General features: G+C 56.2%; 1 protein-coding gene and 1 long non-coding RNA gene across 7 annotated transcripts in view; both read right to left on the minus strand.

Moving 5' to 3' along the window:
- Positions 1–854: 854 nt before the first annotated feature.
- Positions 855–2,302, minus strand: LOC127038060 (uncharacterized). Of its 2 annotated transcripts, none has more exons than XR_007770554.1 (4): positions 2,085–2,302; positions 1,620–1,897; positions 1,178–1,273; positions 855–1,111 (listed from the first exon to the last, which is right to left on the minus strand). It is a non-coding gene; the product is annotated as an uncharacterized LOC127038060 (long non-coding RNA). The 2 variants fall into 2 exon arrangements; XR_007770555.1 differs by having other exon boundaries at positions 856–1,035.
- Positions 2,303–7,792: 5,490 nt separating this feature from the next.
- The window catches only part of ADAMTSL4 (ADAMTS like 4), a 63,124-nt gene continuing 52,162 nt past the window's right edge, over positions 7,793–18,754 (minus strand). For 4 of the 5 annotated variants that reach the window (XM_050930384.1, XM_050930382.1, XM_050930381.1 and 1 more), the window contains 6 exons: positions 18,444–18,648; positions 17,979–18,152; positions 16,997–17,170; positions 15,125–15,304; positions 14,486–14,630; positions 13,704–13,853 (listed from right to left, as the gene is read on the minus strand). In XM_050930384.1, the coding sequence (XP_050786341.1) occupies positions 13,714–13,853; positions 14,486–14,630; positions 15,125–15,304; positions 16,997–17,170; positions 17,979–18,152; positions 18,444–18,648 (1,018 nt within the window). In that variant the 3' untranslated portion in view covers positions 13,704–13,713. Of the gene's footprint in view, positions 7,886–13,703; positions 13,854–14,485; positions 14,631–15,124; positions 15,305–16,996; positions 17,171–17,978; positions 18,153–18,443; positions 18,649–18,754 lie in introns of those variants that run through there. The other variant, XM_050930386.1, reaches the window with a different exon arrangement.

The raw sequence follows: 18,754 nt of genomic DNA on the forward strand, positions 1-18,754 counted from the left end.
CTGGGGAGCCTGGGGGGCCCCAGCAGGCGGCCTGAGTCACTGCTCAGGAATGCTGGTTGGCCACACACAGCCTGCAGCCAGCATGAGCTGCCAAGTTCCCAGCAGCTCCCCCAGCTTGCCAAGCCCCCTTCGCCTGCTTCTCAAACCCTCCACCCCTGAACTTGGGTTGCAGCCTGGTGGAGTGGGGGTTCAGGCAGTGCTAAGCCCCCTTCAAGCACGGCTCTGGGGTTGAGCCCTGGGGCTCCACTACAGCAGCCTCGGGGCTGCTCTACCTTCTGCTATGGCCCCTGGGGAGCAGAGACTTGCCACAGTGCAGGGCGCTCGGGCCACACCCCCGACCCACCTCCTGCACCGGGGCTGGGAGAAGGGCAGGTGCAGAGCCCCCTTTGCCAGCTCCACACCACCCTACTTGGCCTCCATCCGGTGCCAGGGGCGGGGGAGGCTTCCCAGGGGGCGGCTTCCACCCACTCCAATGCCCCGTAGGCTGCCAGAGGGGTCTCACCACCCCTGAGCATCAGGAACACAATGAGGGGGAGGGTCCTCCGGGCTTGATCTTGATGAACCTCTTGGCCCTGCCAGCAGAAGCCTCAGCAAAGGGCCCCTGATGCGGGGTGGCTGAGGGAGCGGGGTCATGTCCTTGGGGCTGGGCAAGGGGCGCAGCAGACGGGCCTAGTTCACCCCACCAGCAGCAGCTGCTCCCTGCAGGGCGTCAAGGCACAGGCTGGGGCCAGTGATGTCGCTCCCGAGGCTCCAAAGTCCAGGACAGGGACTGGCGCTGCAAATGCGAAGGAAAAGCAGAGAGCTTTCTACTAATGCCCATCCCTGTGCCAACTACATGCCCAGCCCCGCTTCTCCTTTGGACGGGACCGGCCCTGGGCACGAAGGGTCTCCGGGCCTGATCAGCCCGAATAAAATATCTATCTCCATAAACCCACCCACTCATCCACCCACAGAATCTGTCTACCCATCCAACCTCCCTCATGTAACCCCTCTATCCACCCATCCACCCACAGAACCCCTGTCTAGCCATCCAACCTTCCTTGTGTGCCGCCTCTAGCCATCCATCCATCCACCCACCCACCCACCCACAGAACCCATCTGGCCATCCAACCTTCCTCGTGTAGCCCCTCTATCCGTCCACCCATCCACCCACAGAACCCCTGTCTGGCCATCCAACCTTCCTCATGTACCCCCTCTATCCACTCATCCACCCACAGAACCCTTGTCTGGCCATCCAACCTCGTGTACCCCGTCTATCCATCCATCCATGCATCTAATCACCCACAGAACCCATCTGGCCATCCAACCTTACTCATGTACCCCCTCTATCTATCCATCCATCCATCCACAGAACCCCTGTCTGGCCATCCAGCCTTCCTTGTGTGCCGCCTCTAGCCATCCATCCATCCACCCACCCACCCACCCACAGAACCCATCTGGCCATCCAACCTTCCTCGTGTAGCCCCTCTATCCGTCCACCCATCCACCCACAGAACCCCTGTCTGGCCATCCAACCTTCCTCATGTACCCCCTCTATCCACTCATCCACCCACAGAACCCTTGTCTGGCCATCCAACCTCGTGTACCCCGTCTATCCATCCATCCATGCATCTAATCACCCACAGAACCCATCTGGCCATCCAACCTTACTCATGTACCCCCTCTATCTATCCATCCATCCATCCACAGAACCCCTGTCTGGCCATCCAGCCTTCCTCATGTACCCCGTCTATCCACCCATCCACCCACAGAACCCATCTGGCCATCCAGCGTTCCTCATGTACCCCCTCTATCCATCCATCCATCCACCCACAGAACCCGTCTGGCCATCCAACCCTCCTCATGTACCCCTTCTATCCACCCATCCACTCACAGAACCCCTGTCTGGCCATCCAGCCTTCCTCATGTACCCTCTCTATCCCATCCACAGAATGCATCTACCCATCCAGCCTTTCTCATGTACCTCCTCTATCCATCCATCCATCCACCCATCCACAGAACCTGTCTACCCATCTATCCTTCCTTGTGTACCTCATCTATCCAGCCATCTCGCCATCCACAGAACCCCTGTCTAGCCATCCAACCTTCCTCGTGTACCCCCTCTATCCATCCATCCATCCACCCACAGAACCCTTGTCTAGCCATCCAACCTTCCTCGTGTACCCCCTCTAGCCATCCATCCATCCACAGAACCCATTGTCTAACTATCCAGCCTTCCTTATGTACCCCCTCTATCCATCCATCCATCCATCCAGTGTTCCCTGTATTTTCATGACCATGTGCAGAATGAATTTTGTTATCTGCACCAATATGGTGGTGATATGTGGTGGGAATGGGGCTGTGGGGTTTGGAGTGGGGCAGGGGGCTCAGGGCTGAGGCAGAGGGTTGGAGTGCAGGGGGCAAGGGCTCTGGCTGCTGGTGCAGGCTCTGGGGTGTGATAAGGGCTGAGGGGGTTGGGGTGTGGGAGGGGGCTCAGGGCTGGGGCAGAGGGTTGGGTTGCAGGGGGCGAGGGCTCTGGCTGTCAGTGTGGGCTCTGGGATGGGGCCAGGAATGAGGGGGTTGGGGTGAAGGAGGGGGCTCAGGGCTGGGGCAGAGGGTTGGGGTGCAGGCGGTGAGGGCTCTGGCTGGCGGTGCAGGCTCTGGGATGGAGCTGAGGATGAGGGGTTTGGGGGGCAGGCTGCCCCGGGGCTGCGGCGGGGAGAGAGGACTTTCCCCCAGCCCTCTCTGACCGCAGCAGCTCGGGCCAGTGAGAGGCAGCCACACAGTTTAGAGAGAACTTAGCCATCCACCCATCCACCCACCCACCCCTAGAAAACCTCTCTGTCGATAATTAGCCCCATATTCACCCCTCACCTTTCTCTGGTCTTTCCATGCTCCCCGTGGCTGCAGTATCGGAGCTCTATCCCATGCTCCTGTGTGGGGGCCACTGTCCTTTCAGCCCCGGAAGCTGAGTCCTCAGGCCAGGCCAGGGCTCAGGGGTATCTCAGACCCAGGGCAGGCCCCAGAGCCCGAGCTCCAGCCTGAGGGGGGACATCTACACTGGTACTTTTAGCACCGCAGCAAGATCCTGAGCCAGCTGATCCAGCTCTGAGACTCGCTGCCACAGGGTCTTTTGCAGGGTGGACGTCCCCTGGGTGGCACGCAGGCAGCTGGCTGGGCCCTGGGAGGAACTGCAGGGTCCGCCCATGTCCAGCAGCCTCTGTACATTGATCCCAGCTGAGCTCTCCCTCACCGCAGGGGTAGGGCACATCGGTGGTCAGTCCTCGGCCGCCCCCCAGCACCCACCGGGCTGCACTGCAGGATCTGGGGCCTGGCCAGCAGCCGGGCCGTTCCCACAGCAGGGCGTGGGCGGGTGTTTAGGGTTTTATAGCCGTGAGATTGCCCTTGAATAGCTTCATAACAGGATATTTGAGATAAGGTTGGGCACGTGGACATGTCAGTGGAGCTAGAAAGCAAGATCTGTGCATCCTGGCCTCGGCACCGCCACACGGGGTACTTCCTGCCCTCAACTCTACTGCCCAGAGCTAGGGACAGAACCCAGGAGCCCTGCTCTAACCACTAGCCACCACTCCCCTCCTAGTGCTGGAACTAGATCCCAAAAGACCTGGCTCCCAGCCCTCCCTGCTCCAACCACTAGTCCCCACCCCTCTTCTTTCCCAGATACCTCACCCCATGTCATCCCAAGTGTCAAAACTTGCTCACACACTATGGCCATGGAAGACTTTGTGTAATAGCGCCACGTGCCTGCTGGGCACAAAGCAGTTCATTACAGCCATGATTTTCAAATGCTCCTAAGGGAGTTAGGTGCTCAAATCCTATGGAAATTCTATGGAAGTTGGGTTCACAATTCATTTAGGCTCCTTTTGGAAGCAGCCTAGTGATCAGAGCATTGGACTTGGATGCAGGAGACCTCGGTTCTCTTCTATGCCTCGCTCAGCCTGCTGGCTGACCATGGGCAAGGCCCTTCCCCCACCAGACCTCAGTTTCCCCAGCTGTCCAATGGGGATAATTGTGACAGAGGTAATTGCCTGCAATATCCTGGGTACCCGTCGCTGAATGACATTTACTACCTTTGATCTCCATTGCGTTAAAAAAATGCAGTTGTGGCTGTGTTACTGTTGGGGTGTGTGTAGCCTGTCTAGGAGCTGTGACTAATGCAACCCTCAGGGAACTGGTAGGACCGGCAAAGTACTGTTTGGGCCGGGCCGGATGACGTGGGTTTCCTAGGAGCGTCTTGGCTGCGTCAGAGTGACCATCGGTCAGATGCCCCGCCCCATGCTCTGGGACAATCACAGCACATGGATTGAGTCCTCAGCTGGAGGGGCCCGGACCCTGGCTGGAGTGTCTGCACCGCATGCTAGATTCCACCACCGCCCTAGAGCGTCCACACAGCACGCTCAGCCGGGGCTGACCCTGGCTGGAGCTGAGGCTCCCAGCTGTGCTACGCATCCACACCGCCCTTCTGAAGCGGCTCTGCGGTGTGAGCTGCGTCCACACTGCGCTGCGGGAGATCTTGGACCTGCTCAGCCCTGCCCCTGTAGGGCCCAAGTACTTGCTGGGCTGAGTTAGGCTGAGCTTTGTGGACGGAAGTGGGGGGGAGGTTTTAGGGCGCCGTGTAGACAGACTCTGCAGCCCTGCGCGGTGTTCTGCTGTTGTTATCTGGTGACCCCTGGCGGCTGAAATAAGTAACACACCGGCTGCTGTGGCTCTTTTTGTCACCAGATGTTCACAAGGGCGCTGCATGGTGGGTGCTAAAAATCGGCCCCACGGGACCTGCTGGGTGCCGGGCGCTTTGAAGACTTGGGCGCGTGTTTTGGTGCCTAGATGGGAGCCGAGCCCCGGAATATCGGGCTGCTGCTGCCCCCTTGGGAATGCGAATTCCCTTGGTTTTGGTTTCTCTCCATCTCACCGAGCCGGTGGGGATTGGGCTGGGTTTCACAATGACCTGGCCTCTCTGTGCGTGGCAGAAGTCGGTTTCAGGGCAGCTTGGCTTTGTCCTGGCTGCAGTTTTCCTTTCCTGGTCCCAGCTGTGGGTGGTGTTTTGGGGTGACAGGGCACGCCGGCATGCCCGCATCCTTCCCCACACTGCCCGGGGTGTGATCTCAGTGCTCTTTTCCTTCATTTCCTCGCACCCATGTCACTACAGTCCCTGTGCAGCAGTCATCCACCCCCTACCGTGCATGTGGCCCTCTGGGCGGGAGGGGGGAAAGGGCTGTCTTCCTGAAGGCTGCTGTGTGACTGGACTCAGCTAGCTCTGGTCCTGTCCCTCGCGCCCCCCACCCCCGGCACATCCTTCCAATCCTGTGCCTCTTTATCAGACTAAAACAATGAGGAGTCCGGTGGCATCTTAAAGACTAACAGATTGATTTGGGCATGAGCTTTTGTGGGTAAAAAACCCACTTCTTCAGATGCGTGCACTTCTTTATCAGACTGGTGCTTGAATCTTTATCCCACCTACCCCCGGTCAGATAATTACCCCATCAGCTTCCTCTGGGGACTAATTAGCAGCCGAGTGCTCAGCACCCCGGCTCCTGGTCACCCTCTGCACGCTGGCACAGGGACTTTTCACGAAGCCCCATTTTGGCCTTGTATCAGGGTGTTCCTGAGCTGGGCCTTAGGAGCCATTGGCCTGCCCTGCAGAGCTTTACGCCAGGGTGCAATAACCCACTGGCTTGTGCCAGGGGGCAGGAAAGGCGGGGGCTGGGGTCCGGTCTCTCACATTTGTTTTGCACTGGTGTCACCCGGTTGGGCTCACGCTCCCTTTCGGTCTGTGCCTGGCAGAGCCTGGTCAGACCCGTGTGCCTATAAACTGACGGCGCTGGGACCCAGCAAGGAGGCAGTGTAGAATTGCGGCTTGAAGATGGAGGTGAATTCCCCGGGCTGGGAAGAGCTACTCCCCTTGCTAGCAATGTGCTGCTTCCAGGTGCTTAGGGCATGTGCTTTGCTGGATTCTGCGCTGTATCGCCCATGGGTGCTGGCCTTGCAAGCCATGGAAGAACTAACTCGATGCCTCTACCTTGGCCAGCTGCTGTCTGGGCAGCGTAGGACTCCCCCCAGATCTCTGTCAGCTTTTAGGGCAGTGGCACGTCACCTTGGAGCATCCCGCTGCCTTAGGGCTGCGTCATGTACCAGGGCATCACTCCTGGCAGGGGGTGTCTCTAGGGTTTGCATGCCGCTCAGTAGCTGGGAACCCTGCCCTGTACCGACAGGAGGCCCAGCAGGGCTGCAGTTCAGAGCAGAGCCCAGTAGTGAGCTGGGTGGATCAGCCAGAGTGGGGAGCGAGAGGTCCATGAGCTGCTAACGTGCCCTGTCCAGCGAAAACAACCAGCTTCTCAGAGTTATGTTGCATAAAACATGCTGCAGGGGGGATTGCTGATGCCGGTTGTTTCAGAGCAGCTTCAGGTGACCCTACAGCCGAGCTGCTGCTACTAGCTAGAGCCCAGCCGCTAGCAGGGGCTGTGTTTGATTCTGGTAAACTCAGGCAGACCCAGTCTGTAGCCCAGGCTGCACCAGCAGAAGAGCATCCCACGGAGCTCAGCTCGGACGCCACAAGCCGGGCTGGACAGGTGTCCTTGCCTGTTGTCAATAACACACCAGACCAAAGCAAACGTGCTCCTTAGAGCTCCCATGTGTCTGGCGGCAGGACCCGCAGCACAAGACAAACCGCCGGGCACCCGTCAGGCTACACTGATGGTTCCTCCGTCACCTCCTTGCCATGGATCGCAAAGCACCTTGCCCTGAAGGCTCCCAATCTGCCCCGTGCTGCCACTGGAGATGTTGAGCACAGAGCAGGGATGGGACTCACTGAAAAAGGCAGGCCAGGAATAGAAATAGAACCTTCCTGGCTCCCAGTCATCTGCTCTTACCGCTGCCTCAGGTATCTTGATGCCCCACTCTCTGCTAGCCCATGCTTCACTGCCCCTTACTCACTCCCCCTATGCAAGGGTTCCCTCCAGCCTCTGCCCTCTGGAAGACCCATCCCTCTTTATAGCAGAGTAGTGCATCTCTCTGAGTCCCGACTGACCAGCATGTGCTAGGCTCTGCTGCCAGAACCTGCCATGGGAGTAGGAGACTAGCTGAACAGCTGATGGGTGTGTCTGGGAGAAGACAGATCAAGCCTGTGGGCGGCCGGACAGCTAGAGATGGTGGATTGTTTACAATGCAACCAGGCACAACTCACTGTTTGCACTGCCACGTGAGACCATATGAGTGTGACATCAGGCCTAGCATGTGGCTGCATCCGGATGCAGATTATGCACTGTCCGGCCTCTGCCTCCTTTAAGTTTGGGGGCAACTGGGGGAGAGCAGCTGATTCAGCTCTCAATTACTCCAGTGTGACGCCCTTGCAGGCCCTGCAGTCACACTGAGATAGAAACGGTATGATGGGACACAGGAGCAGAGTGGCTTGTCCTCCCCACACAGCCTGGCTAGACGCACTCAGAGGAAATGCAGAGGCAGCTAGTTACACTGATGAAAATGACTAGAAAGACAGTAGAGAGACCAGGTGCGGGAGGGAATATATTTTACTGGCCCAGATTCTGTTGGTGAGAGGGGAAGCTTTCGAGCTGCTTCTTCGAGGTTGGGAAAGGAACTCAGCACCTCACAGCTAAACAGAGAGTGGAACAGATTGTTTAGCATAAGGAGCTAACATTGGCTGAGATCATTCAAAGAGACGCGGCCCATTAACACCCCTGCAGTCGTAGGATCGAAAGTGGGGTGAGTGAGTGACACAGTGTTGTAATAAGCCATAAATCCTTTGTCTTTATTAAGACCATGATTTTCCCAGGCTCGTCTTTTGAAGATGTTGTGCAGGTTCTCCTTCGAGGCTGAGGACTGAGAGGTCAGATTGTGATCACTTTGTGACAAATGTCTTCCCACAGGTGATCTAGGGTGTCATAAACAGATAGTTAAGGGTTAATAGAACAGGAGTACTTCATGTCTCTTTTGCCTGTAAAGGGTTAACAAGTTCTGTGAGCCTGGTTGTTACCTGACCAGAGGACTGATCAGGGGACAGGATACTTTCAAATCTTGAGGGAGGGAAGTTTGTGTGTGTGCTGTTAGTTTTTGGTTGTTGTTCTCTCTGGGTTCTGAGAGTGACCAGATGTGCAACCAGGTTTCTCTTCAATCTCCCTGATACAGGTTCTTATAGATTCAAAATAGTAAGTACTAGGTGATAAGGCGAGTTAGGCTTATGTTTGTTTTCTTTATTTGCAAATGTGTATTTGGCTGGGAGGAGTTCAAATGTGTATTTGGCTGGAAGGATTTTACTTTGTACTTGTATACTTAGGCTGGGAGCGTATTCCCAGTGTCTATAGCTGAAAGACCCTGTAATATATTCCATCTTAAATTTACAAAGATAATTTTTACTGTTTTTTCTTTCTTTAATTAAAAGCTTTTCTTGTTCAAGAGCCTGATTGTTTTTTTATTCTGGTGAGACCCCAGGGGACTGGGTCTGGATTCACCAGGGAATTGGTGGGGAGAAAGGAGGGAAGGGGGAGAGAAAGGTTAATTTCTCTCTGTGTTAGGATCACTTTCTCTCTCAGGGAGAGTCTGGGAGGGGGAGAGAGAAGGAGTGGGGAAGGTGGATTTTCCTCTCTGTTTTAAGATTCAAGGAGTTTGAATCTCAGTGATCTTCCAGGGTAACCCAGGGAGGGGAAGCCTGGGAGAGGCAATGGTGGGGGAAAGGGTTTACTTTCCTTGTGTTAAGATCCACAGGGTCTGGGTCTAGGGGGTCCCCGGGCAAGGTTTTGGGGGGACCAGAGTGTACCAGGCAAGTACAAGTACCAGGCATTCCTACAAGTACTAAGCTGGTAATTGAGCTTAGAGGAATTCATGCTGGTACCCCATCTTTTGGACACTAAGGTACAGAGTGGGGAATTATATCATGACATAGGAGTTGCGTCTTTTAGCGTTTTCCTGTGCAAATTTATCGGAGAGCGCGGCGATTGTCTGGTTTCACCCACATAGTTGCTTGGGATAGATGTGTGTAGGACCCATGGATTCTGAAAGGTGGGTTGTGGGAGGTGTTGATCATTGTAGCAGTGGAGACAGGTCAGCAGGTTTTGCATCTGTTGATCTGGCAGGCTCTGGTGTCACTTCAGGTGGTTCTGTGGGGCACTTGCTTCTGCTGATGAGCTTGGCAAGGTTGCGGGGTAGTTTGAAGGCCAGAAGAGGGGGTTTGGGAAAGCTTTCTTTCAGGATACCCCACGAAGTATCAGTTGTAACTGTTTAATGCTACCCTATATGAGATCCACTGGTGTGGATCTAGAGGTGTGTAGTTGGAGGAGAGGCCCATACTGAAACAGGTTCTCTTGGGGTATTTGGGTGGCTCGTTCCATGATGCAATCATGATGTATATCTGGGAATTTCTCCTCGAGCATATTCTGTGGTATCTGAGTGCCTGGCTGTAGATAACAGATTTATTGGTGTGTTTGGGGGCATAGGTGGCAACTCCGTGGGTGCTCTGGGGCTGGAGCACCCATGGGGAAATATTGGTGGGTGCTCTGCACTCACTGGCAGCCAAGCTCACCTCTGCCTCCGTTCCACCTCCTGAGTGCGCTGTGTCCCCACTTCTCCCCCCTATCTCCCAGTGCTTCCTGACATGAAATAGCTGTTTCACAGCAGCAAGTGCTGGGAGGGAGGAGGGAGGAGAGGGAATGTGGCGCGCTCGGGGAAGAGGTGGGGCTGGGGCGGGGATTTGGGGAAGGGGTCCAGCAGGGGCAGGGAGGGGGTGGAGTTGGGGCAGGAACTTTGGGGAAGGGGTTAGAATGGGGGCGGGAGGGAGCAGGGGCAGGGGAAGGGGTGGAGTCAGGGCGGGGTGGGGGTCAAGCACCCACCGGTGCTGGGAAAAGTTGGCACCTATGTTTGGGGGAAGGTAGGTGTGGTGATCCCTGGGTTTCTTGTATATGATTTTCTGTAGGGTTCCAGTGATGAAGTTGATTGTGGTGTTCAGGAAGTGAAGGCTACCGTGCGAGTGCTCCCGGGAGAGTTTAATGGACAGGTGGTGGTTGCTGGAGTTGTGGTGGAAATCGATGAGGGAGTTTAAGCCATCTGACCAGAGGATGAAAATATCATTGGTTCTGTGGCGCATCTGTCCAGAAATTCTTCTTTGGGATGGCCCATGAAGAAAAGGATGAAATGGGTGAGTGTGCCGACATGTCTGGGGTGGATCTCTGAGGGTCGTCCATTGTCTTGTGGATATTTGAGGCAGGCAGCTATGCCTTCAATGTGAGGGATGTTGGAGTACAGGGAGGTAGTTGCCATAGTGGCAAGGATGGTGTTCTGAGGGAGGTTGTTAATGTTGCAGAGTTTGTGGAGGAAATCAGTTGTGTCCTGGAGGAAGTTGGTCCTTTGTGTGGTGAATGATTTGTGGATGATTTCCATGGATCTCGATATTCCTTCAGTAGGAGCACAATGGCCAGATATGACGGGTCTGTCTGGGGTCCTTTGTGCATCTTGGGAAGCAGGCAGAAGATAGAATTGTAGGGGGGACAAGGTGGTAGAGTTGTTTGGGGAAGGATTTGATGATATCGTTAAGTTCCTGGGTGAATTGTAGCGGGAGTCTTCTCTGATCTCTTCCTAGTAAGCGGTGCAGGAGAGTTGTCAGCTGGTCTCTTGTCAGCTGGTCTCGTTAATGTAGTCATCATGGTTGAGTACCACAATGGTGCCCCCTTTGTCTGCTGCTTTGATACTTATCTGGTGGTTAGCTTTCAGGGACTGACTGTAGCTGTTCTCTCGGTAGTAGAGAGATTGGGGTGGATGTGATGTTTTACTAAGGATTTCAATTTTTTCCCTGATGTAATCAGTGTAATGAACATGGTGTGATTTCGGCTATTGTGCAGTCATATGATTGTTTTCCCTTATGACTGTCAGTAGGGACGTGATAGTTGTGGGTGGTGTTGTTATTGTGGTGAAATTCTTTGAAGCAGAGTCAGCAAAAGATTTTTTCTAGTTGACCACCTTAGTACAATATCAGATTTTGTGGTGGGGCAAAGTTCAGTCCCTGGTAGAGTAGAGACAATTCAGCTCCAGATACAGGTGGTCTTGATAGATGGATGATGTTGGGGTGTCATGTAGTGTCCATGTGGGTCCTGGTGCCCTGGTTTCTTCTGGAGGCGGTGTTCTGTGTGTTGTGGAGTTCTTGTTGTTTGTTCTACTTTTTTGTTTTGTGTTGGATGGTTGGCATCAGAGGGGGTTGATAGTTGTTTTGAGTTTTTTGCATGGTTTCCAGGTAGGATTCCTGATTTTATACTTCCCATGCTTGGCACCATATGCTGATTTCTTGTTTGAGAGGGGGGCCCGTTCTGGAGCATGTGAGCTCCTGGTGAAGGTTCCTCAATTTTTCGGAAGTCCTTTTGCACAGCTGATCAGTGTATTTGGGGCTGTATGTCAGGGTTAGAGGGTTGTGGAGAGTGAGTCATCTGAGGATGTTCTGTTTCCTGCCATTGCTCAGGAAGTCTCTGTTTTGCTTCCTTTTTCTTCGTGTTGGGGAGTTGCCATTTCAGATGAAAATTCAGTTGTCTCCCATTGTTGTCTGCAATGATGTTGTAGCCAGGTTGGTCCCTGACAGAGAGTGAGATTCACCGGCTCATGCCACCATCCCGACCAAGCAAAGCGCAAAGTCTAAGGCCCCAGTTCTGCAACACACACGAATACACCCTTCAATTCTAGCATGTGAGTAAGGCTCATTGACTTAAGCGCTCTGCTGAATCAGGGCTTTAGATGGTAACCGTTTAGGGGACTGTCTCTCACTCAGCCTATGCAATGCCTGGCACAACAGGGCCCCACCCTCAGATGAGGATTCTAGATCCTATTGTAATACAATAATAAAACATTATCATTCTTTACACAGTCTTTCCCAGCTCCAAGCCCGCCCCCTCCAGATTTCTCTGCACCAACCAACCCTCAACCAGGTAACTAATACTGAATACTTTTTTTTTATGGTCTTCAAGTTGGCAAAAGTAACATATTTCTTAAAAAGGGGGAAAAAATATAAGCCCACAGGGAAACATCAGCTCATCTTTAATAAAAAATAAATTAGATTTGCACAGAAAAACCCAGATACAATCTTTATAATATATCGTTATATATTTATATAATCTGGACACTCTGAATGGCTTTGCAGTAAAAATGTTCTATAAAATGTCTTTAATATAATGCCTCTATTTGTCAGGGGTTTGCTATCCCCTGCTACCTTCTTCTTCACCCAGCCTCATAAAATGTGTCCCTGCAATGCTCTAGCATGGGGTGTCCATGTTGTTGTCTGGCGGCTGGGCCACAAGAGGTGAAAGGTCTACTACAGAAAATGCCTGAGAGGGGTGATGCTTTAGCTCAACTGGTAGAGGGGTGTGCTTTTTTTTTTTTTTTTTTCCTTCTCTTCTGAAGATCCCAGGTTCAAATCCTATGCATAGCTCGAGCAGGCAGGTGGGGATTACGCATGGACAACAAAAGTTATGGGAAATCTAGGGCCTGATCTATAGCCCATGAAGTTAACAGCAAGAATCCCGTTGGTCTCAAGAGAAGCAGAAAGACGTGATGGAGAGACGCTATTCCCAACACAGCCAGCCGGCCCATGCAGATGTCCCCGTGGCCTGGGGGGCGTGTGCTCTACGCAGGAGGTTTGCTCTGTAAGTTCCCCAGACAAAGCAGGGACAGGGAAGAAAGTTGATGGGGAAACAACTGGAGGGGACTCGCGCGAGCTTGACACGCATTCGGGGGTCAGGTCAGCACCTGTAGAAGCGGTTGGGCTGGGTGTGCAGGGCAAGCTCCCCAATGCAGGGGCGTCCCCTAGGGGTGAGAGGGGAGTTCAGGTTCCTGCTGCCGGTTCGGTCCTTGGTCAGGTGCTAATCAGGGCGGTGACTTTTGTCTGCCAGGAGCTTGACTGAAAGCCACCCCACACACACACTTCCCCGACCTCCGAGCTGTGTCACCTCCATGCCCAAAGAAGGGCTCAGCGGCTCAGACGTGGGACCCAGCTCAGGCTCTGGGGTGGGACATGTAGCACACGGGTCCCTTCACACCGTTACGAGGAGGTCAGCTGGCACGGGGCATCGCTGGGCTTCGCAGCTCCATGGGACACAGGTTGTGTGTGGGTCAGGCTCCACGGAAGCGACAGGAGTCGTGTTTCCCAGCAGGAAGCACCAATTCCTTCAGGTAGGTGGGGGGTGGCGGGCTTTCTGGGCTCAGCATGTGTTGAGGGGGCAGCTGGGCCAGAGGCGGGGTCATACAGCATCACAGCCCTGGGGAGCAGTCAGCATCACCCCTTCCCATCACCATTGGGCCCATATGCAGAATTGGTCAGTGACTCACAAGGGCCCTGATCCTGGGCAGGACTGCCCCCGCTGGAGTGAGCGCGGACACGCTCTCAGCCCCACCCAGGATCAGGCCCTAGATCTGCGAGCGGAACTGGCCTCTCCAGCGACAGGGAAGATCTGTGGCCCTGGGACAAGCCACACATGCGGCCTGGCCGTGATCCTTGTTCAAAGCCGTCCCGGCCGCTCATTCCTCGTCCCTGCGGGCAGAGTCTGGTTGTCCCCTCCCCACATGCAGCTGGGTCACCTCGGGGGGGATGAGCAGCTGGGTCCCAGGAGCATCTGTGAGGGCTGGGCGTTGGTTTCACAGCCCAGGTCCGTCCGAGTCCTCCCCAAGAAACATGCCCAGCCCCACGATGAGCGGGCGAGAGCCCAGCCCCCCGTCTCTGGCCGGCCGGCGCCGCTATCGGCTCTGCATGTCCTTGCTCCGCTCCACGGCCCTCGTGCAGGAGGCGCAGCACACCAGCTTGTAGTATGAATAGACGCAGAGCCGGGCCTGCACCACCACGGGGCAGTTGTGGTACTTGTCCCTGCAGTTCTCGCCTGGAAAGAGGAGGGGAGCGGTGAGGAGCTGGGGGTATGGTTAACACTGCAAGGAAGCCCCATTTGGTCCCACACCCGCGGCGGGCTTCCAATCCATCATCACCGCTCAGCACCCATGGAGCAGCCATTGCTCTCAAAGGGGTTTTACCAAGATGGGGGGTTGGGCAGGAAGTATCATCCACTGTATAGAAGGGGAAACTGAGGCACAGAGAGGCAAAGTGACGGAGCTGAGACTAGAACCCACGAGTTCTGGCTCTCATCACTAGCCTGCTGCACACCTTCCCTGCTCTGAGAATAGAACCCAGGAGTCCTAGTTGCCAGTCCTGTGCTCATACCGTGAGCCCCCACCTCTAAGGAATATCTCCCCCCGCCCCGGCATGAAGCTCAGGGAGTCCATCCCCTCTATATCAGTCTGTGTCAATTCCCATTAAGCACCAGGTCCTGGTCCCTGGGTCTGCACCGCCTCCCCTATCAGCCTCTCCCCCGTGCCCTGGGCTCCTTTTGGCTGCTCTCTGCTTGGGGCACTGTAGAGGAGAGGCATACAGATGGACCCAGGAGCGGGGGCGGGGGGGGTAAAGTGGGGAGAACAAAGGGGAGGCTGAGCAGGCCACGGGGCAGTTGGCATCCCTTACCAAGGTCGGGGGTGCAGGGCTGGGTATTGCACGAGCGTTTCTTGATGGGCTTGAGGTCCGGCTGGCAAAGATTGCTGAAGGTTTTGTTCTGGGTCAGGCACTGCACCTCCCTCACCTGGACTCCCCCTACACATGACTTGGAACACTGTGGGTGGCAGAGAGGGGGTTAGGAAAGTAACCGACATCCCCCCAGAACCCTAAGTACTCCTGCGGTGCTTTGCAGATTTTGTGCAGGGGAATCGGCCCCCCACCCAGCACAGAGATGCAGCCACCTCTGGTGCAGAGCATGGCAGCTGACAACAGCCACTCAGCAACGCTGCACAGGGAAATCACTCACTCACTCACTCACTGCTGAAATGCAGCCACCTCTGGGGCAGAGCATGGCAGCTGCTAACAGTACACAGCAATGCTGCATGGGACTCACGCACCCAGCACTGAGATGCAGCCACAGAGATGCATGGTTCAGCTGCATGTCATAGCCTCTATACGGCTCCCACCTGAAGGGGAGTCTCCCTAGGCTAAGCTGGCAGGGTCCTGGGTTGGAGGGTGGGAGGATCTGGGTTCACCTCCGTGGGAGCCCGGGAGCTCAGGTCTGTGCGGGGAGGGGCCTGGCCTGTCTGGGGGCACGCAGGTTCTCACCGCGCTCCAGGAGGTGGAGAACCAGCGAGCGTCACAGGCACTGCCGGTGCAGGGCTGCAGAGAGGGCGGCTTCTCCAGGGGAGCACACTCCGATGCCTCCGTCACGTTGAACTCCGAGCCCAGCTTGCTGACACAGATCACATCCCGCCGCTGGGTGCCAGTACCACAGTCCGCCGAGCACTAGGGGGGCGGGGAAGGGAAGGGGACTCAGTCTGCCTGGGGTGCTCAGAGCAGGGCTCCTGCCTGTCACCCACCCAGCACTGAGGGAAAACCCACACGCTGCCCACCCAGCACCCACATCCCACCTGGAGTGCTCATCATTAGGGCATGTCCTAGCAGGACCAGGCCAGCTAGTCGTGGGAGAGGCTGTTCTCTCTGTCTCTGTTAGCTGGCAAAGTGGCTTCTGCTCCCTGGGCTTCCCGGAATTACGGTGTGTCCCTGCGGGGTCTGCGAGAGACCTCAGCTTCCAGGAGGGCAGAACTGGGGTTGGCGAGTGCACACACACACCAGGGTAGCTAAAAACCCTTGACAGAATGTCCCCGTGTCCACACTACTGTAACAATCTGGGTACCGAGTTATGCCTTGGAAGGTATCATCGGAAAAGTAATCGTCTGCTGATCAATACTGCTCTGATAAAATATGGGTGGCCACACTGTGAAGCGATAAGATTCCAGCTGCAGGAGGATCTTAACATATGGTCCAAAGGGAGCCCGGCAAACAGGCCTGTCTCAAAGGAACGAGGACTCTGCTTAATTGGCATTTAAGCAGCAGACTCATCAAGCAGGATGGGTAGACACAGAAACCCCAAACAGGTGAGGAAAAGCAGCAGGGAACATCCTTCCACACAGACTCTCTGTCGCCAGAATCTCAGCTGGAACTGTTTTCCAAGAGGAGGGGAGATGCTGTAAAAAGGGGGACAGACACCCCAAGGTTCCCTTCCTCTCTCTCTTTCTCTGCCCATTGATTCTCTGCACCAGAGGGACAAAGGAAGCAGCCGTTGAACTGGGGATGGGGTCCTGGCCTAAGAAGTTTGTTCAATAAGACGGCAGAGAGCATATGGTGAGGAAACCTTGCCCCGAATTGAACAGAGGTTTTTAAGTTAGGCACCAGCAGCGTTTTCTCTTTACTTTTCTTGTAGCCATTTCTGACTGTTATGCCTCATGACTTGTACTGACTTAAAATCTCTCTCCTGGCAGTTAATAAACTTGGTTTATCTAACCCAGCATGTCGGAATTGCAGTGTCTGGGAAACTCCATTTGGGGGAACGAGATATGTGCATGTCACTTCTATTAATAAACAGAGGGACTTTTTATTCACTTGTATTGTTCAGCAGAGGGTGGAGCAGGACAGGATGTACATTGCTGGGGGGAAATCTAGGACTAGGGGAGTGCTGGAGTCACCCTGCAGGATCAAGGTGCGTCTGGCTGGCTGCAGCCATAGCTGGGAGTGAATTGCATGCTGGAGGCTGTTTGGGAGCAGTCCAGATTGGAGGCTATAGATGCCAAGCTGTGTAAAGGGCACCCAGTTTAGAGGGCGGGGTGACACAGCTACTCGTTAGGCTGGCCTGTACACTGGGTATGTGTCACACACACACACACCCCACTGATAGTTATGCATGGGCACGCATACACACAGATCAACACATATGCACACCCTTGAACACACATACACACAGAGCACTGATTGCTCTGCCTGGCACATGCACGTGCACACAGCACTGATTGCTCTGCCTGGCACATGCGTGTGCAGCACACATACCCCATGGTGAGTGCAAACCATCCCAAGAGGCTGCAGAGAAGCATCCCCAGGCCTGGTCCTGAGAGCAGGGTGCTTTCCCACCCAGCCCGGCCCAGCACCCGTACCCCTCCTCACCTCGCTCCAAGGCCCAGTGTACCACTTGACGGTGCGGTGGCAGGGCCCGCTGTTGCAGGCCCGCATGTCGGCCGGCTTGGTGCCCGCGCAGGTCTCCTCCACCTGCCCGTTGGCGTAGCTGGACAGACAGACCACCGAGCGGCGCTGGATCCCCGTCCCACACTCCACCGAACACTGGGACCGACAGGAGAGAGAGAGAGATGCCATCAGGGAGCCTGGCCAGGATCTGAGAGACGGGCACCTCCCAGCGCAGGACTCTTGGGGCCTGGCGCTATCTAGCCTGGGGTGGTTCAGACCCCCACACCCTGGCTCATTACACAGGGATCCACCCCGCATTGGCCCCATGGCTCCCTGGGCCATGCAGGGGCTGGGGCGAGGGCCTGTGCTCTCATCCATCGTTCTGCAAATCCTATCAGCTGCGCTCCCTCCTTGGGACGCTAGAGAGCAGCACTGCCCAGCATTGCAGGGAAGCCACGGTCGGGCTTCTCCAGGCAGGGAGCCACCGGCCAGGGTCGGCACCTAGCCCCTCCTGGCCCCCGACCCCAGAGGAGCAGCAGCCCCAGCCCTGGGGCAGGGAGCTTCTCCTACAGGGAACCCACTGAACTCGCCCGGGCCAGGTTGGGGAGTAGGAGGAGGGTCACCATGGCACCAGCCTTGTTTCTGCAGAGACCTGGGTTCTAAGGGTCTCAGGTCACAAGAGAAACGAGTTTGCTGGGCCTCGCCCTTGTTCCCAGTGGAAGGGCTTCAGCATTGCAAGATCACTGCAAAGTCTGGCATGCCTGGGCTGTCCCTACTCCAAGAGCCCAGGGCTGGGCTAGCAGGGGCTATGGGTCAGGACTGAGGGGCACCAGCGGAGCAGGGGGGCAGGGCTGGGTTAGCGGGGGGCTGTGTGTCGGAATTGAGGGGCACCGGTGGAGCTGGGGGGCAGGGCTGGGCTAGCAGGGGCTGTGGCACCGGTAGAGCCGGGGGTGGTATCACCGACCGTGTTGCTCCAGTCGCTGTGGAACCAGCTGCGCACACAGGGCCCCATGTCGCAGGCCTCGTTGGCCGGGGGCCGGTGGCTACCGTTGCACTCGCCGTCACTCAGCAGGTCGCCATGGTTACTGATGCAGCGGATGTGGCGGGTCCGGTGGCCCAGGCCACACAGAACCGAGCACTAGGGGGAGGGCGGAGCGGGAGATGGTGTCACCATGGAGACTGGTGTCACCACGACAACCTCTTCCTGTACGGGATGGGAGGGGAATCCCTGCCCCCCAGGGGCTCTCCTCCCTCATGACACCCCCCAGGCATCCCTCCCTTCACAGCACCACCCCTCAGGAACTCCAGATCAGGCCCATGGCCCCTCCAGCCCCCATCCTCCCCCCATTCGAGCCCCGCCCAGGAAGCCGCCCCCGTCCCCCCCATGCCCAGCTCCCAGCGCTAGCCCCGAGCCCCGGCCCGTCCTTACCGCGCTCCAATTGGTGCGCACCTCCCAGTGGCTGCAGACGCGGAGCTGGCAGGGCTGTGTGGGGCTGGGCTTGTCCAGCTGGCCGCAGTGCTGCGGGTGCACCATGGTGCTGCGGTTGGCGTAGGTCTGGCGGCACAGGACCTGGCGGTGCTGGGTGCCCGGCCCGCAGGACTTGCTACAGGCCGACCACTCGCCCATGTCCCAGCTGCAGCCAGAGAGAGTCAGGGTCAGCCTGGGCTGGGCACTGGGGCCTTCCGGGCTCCAGGCCCTGCCCTGCGGCCGTGGGCACCGGCACCTGGGGGCACCAGCAT

The sequence above is a fragment of the Gopherus flavomarginatus genome, chromosome 20 (assembly GCF_025201925.1).
Source record: "Gopherus flavomarginatus isolate rGopFla2 chromosome 20, rGopFla2.mat.asm, whole genome shotgun sequence".
Classification (NCBI taxonomy): Eukaryota; Metazoa; Chordata; order Testudines; family Testudinidae; genus Gopherus; species Gopherus flavomarginatus.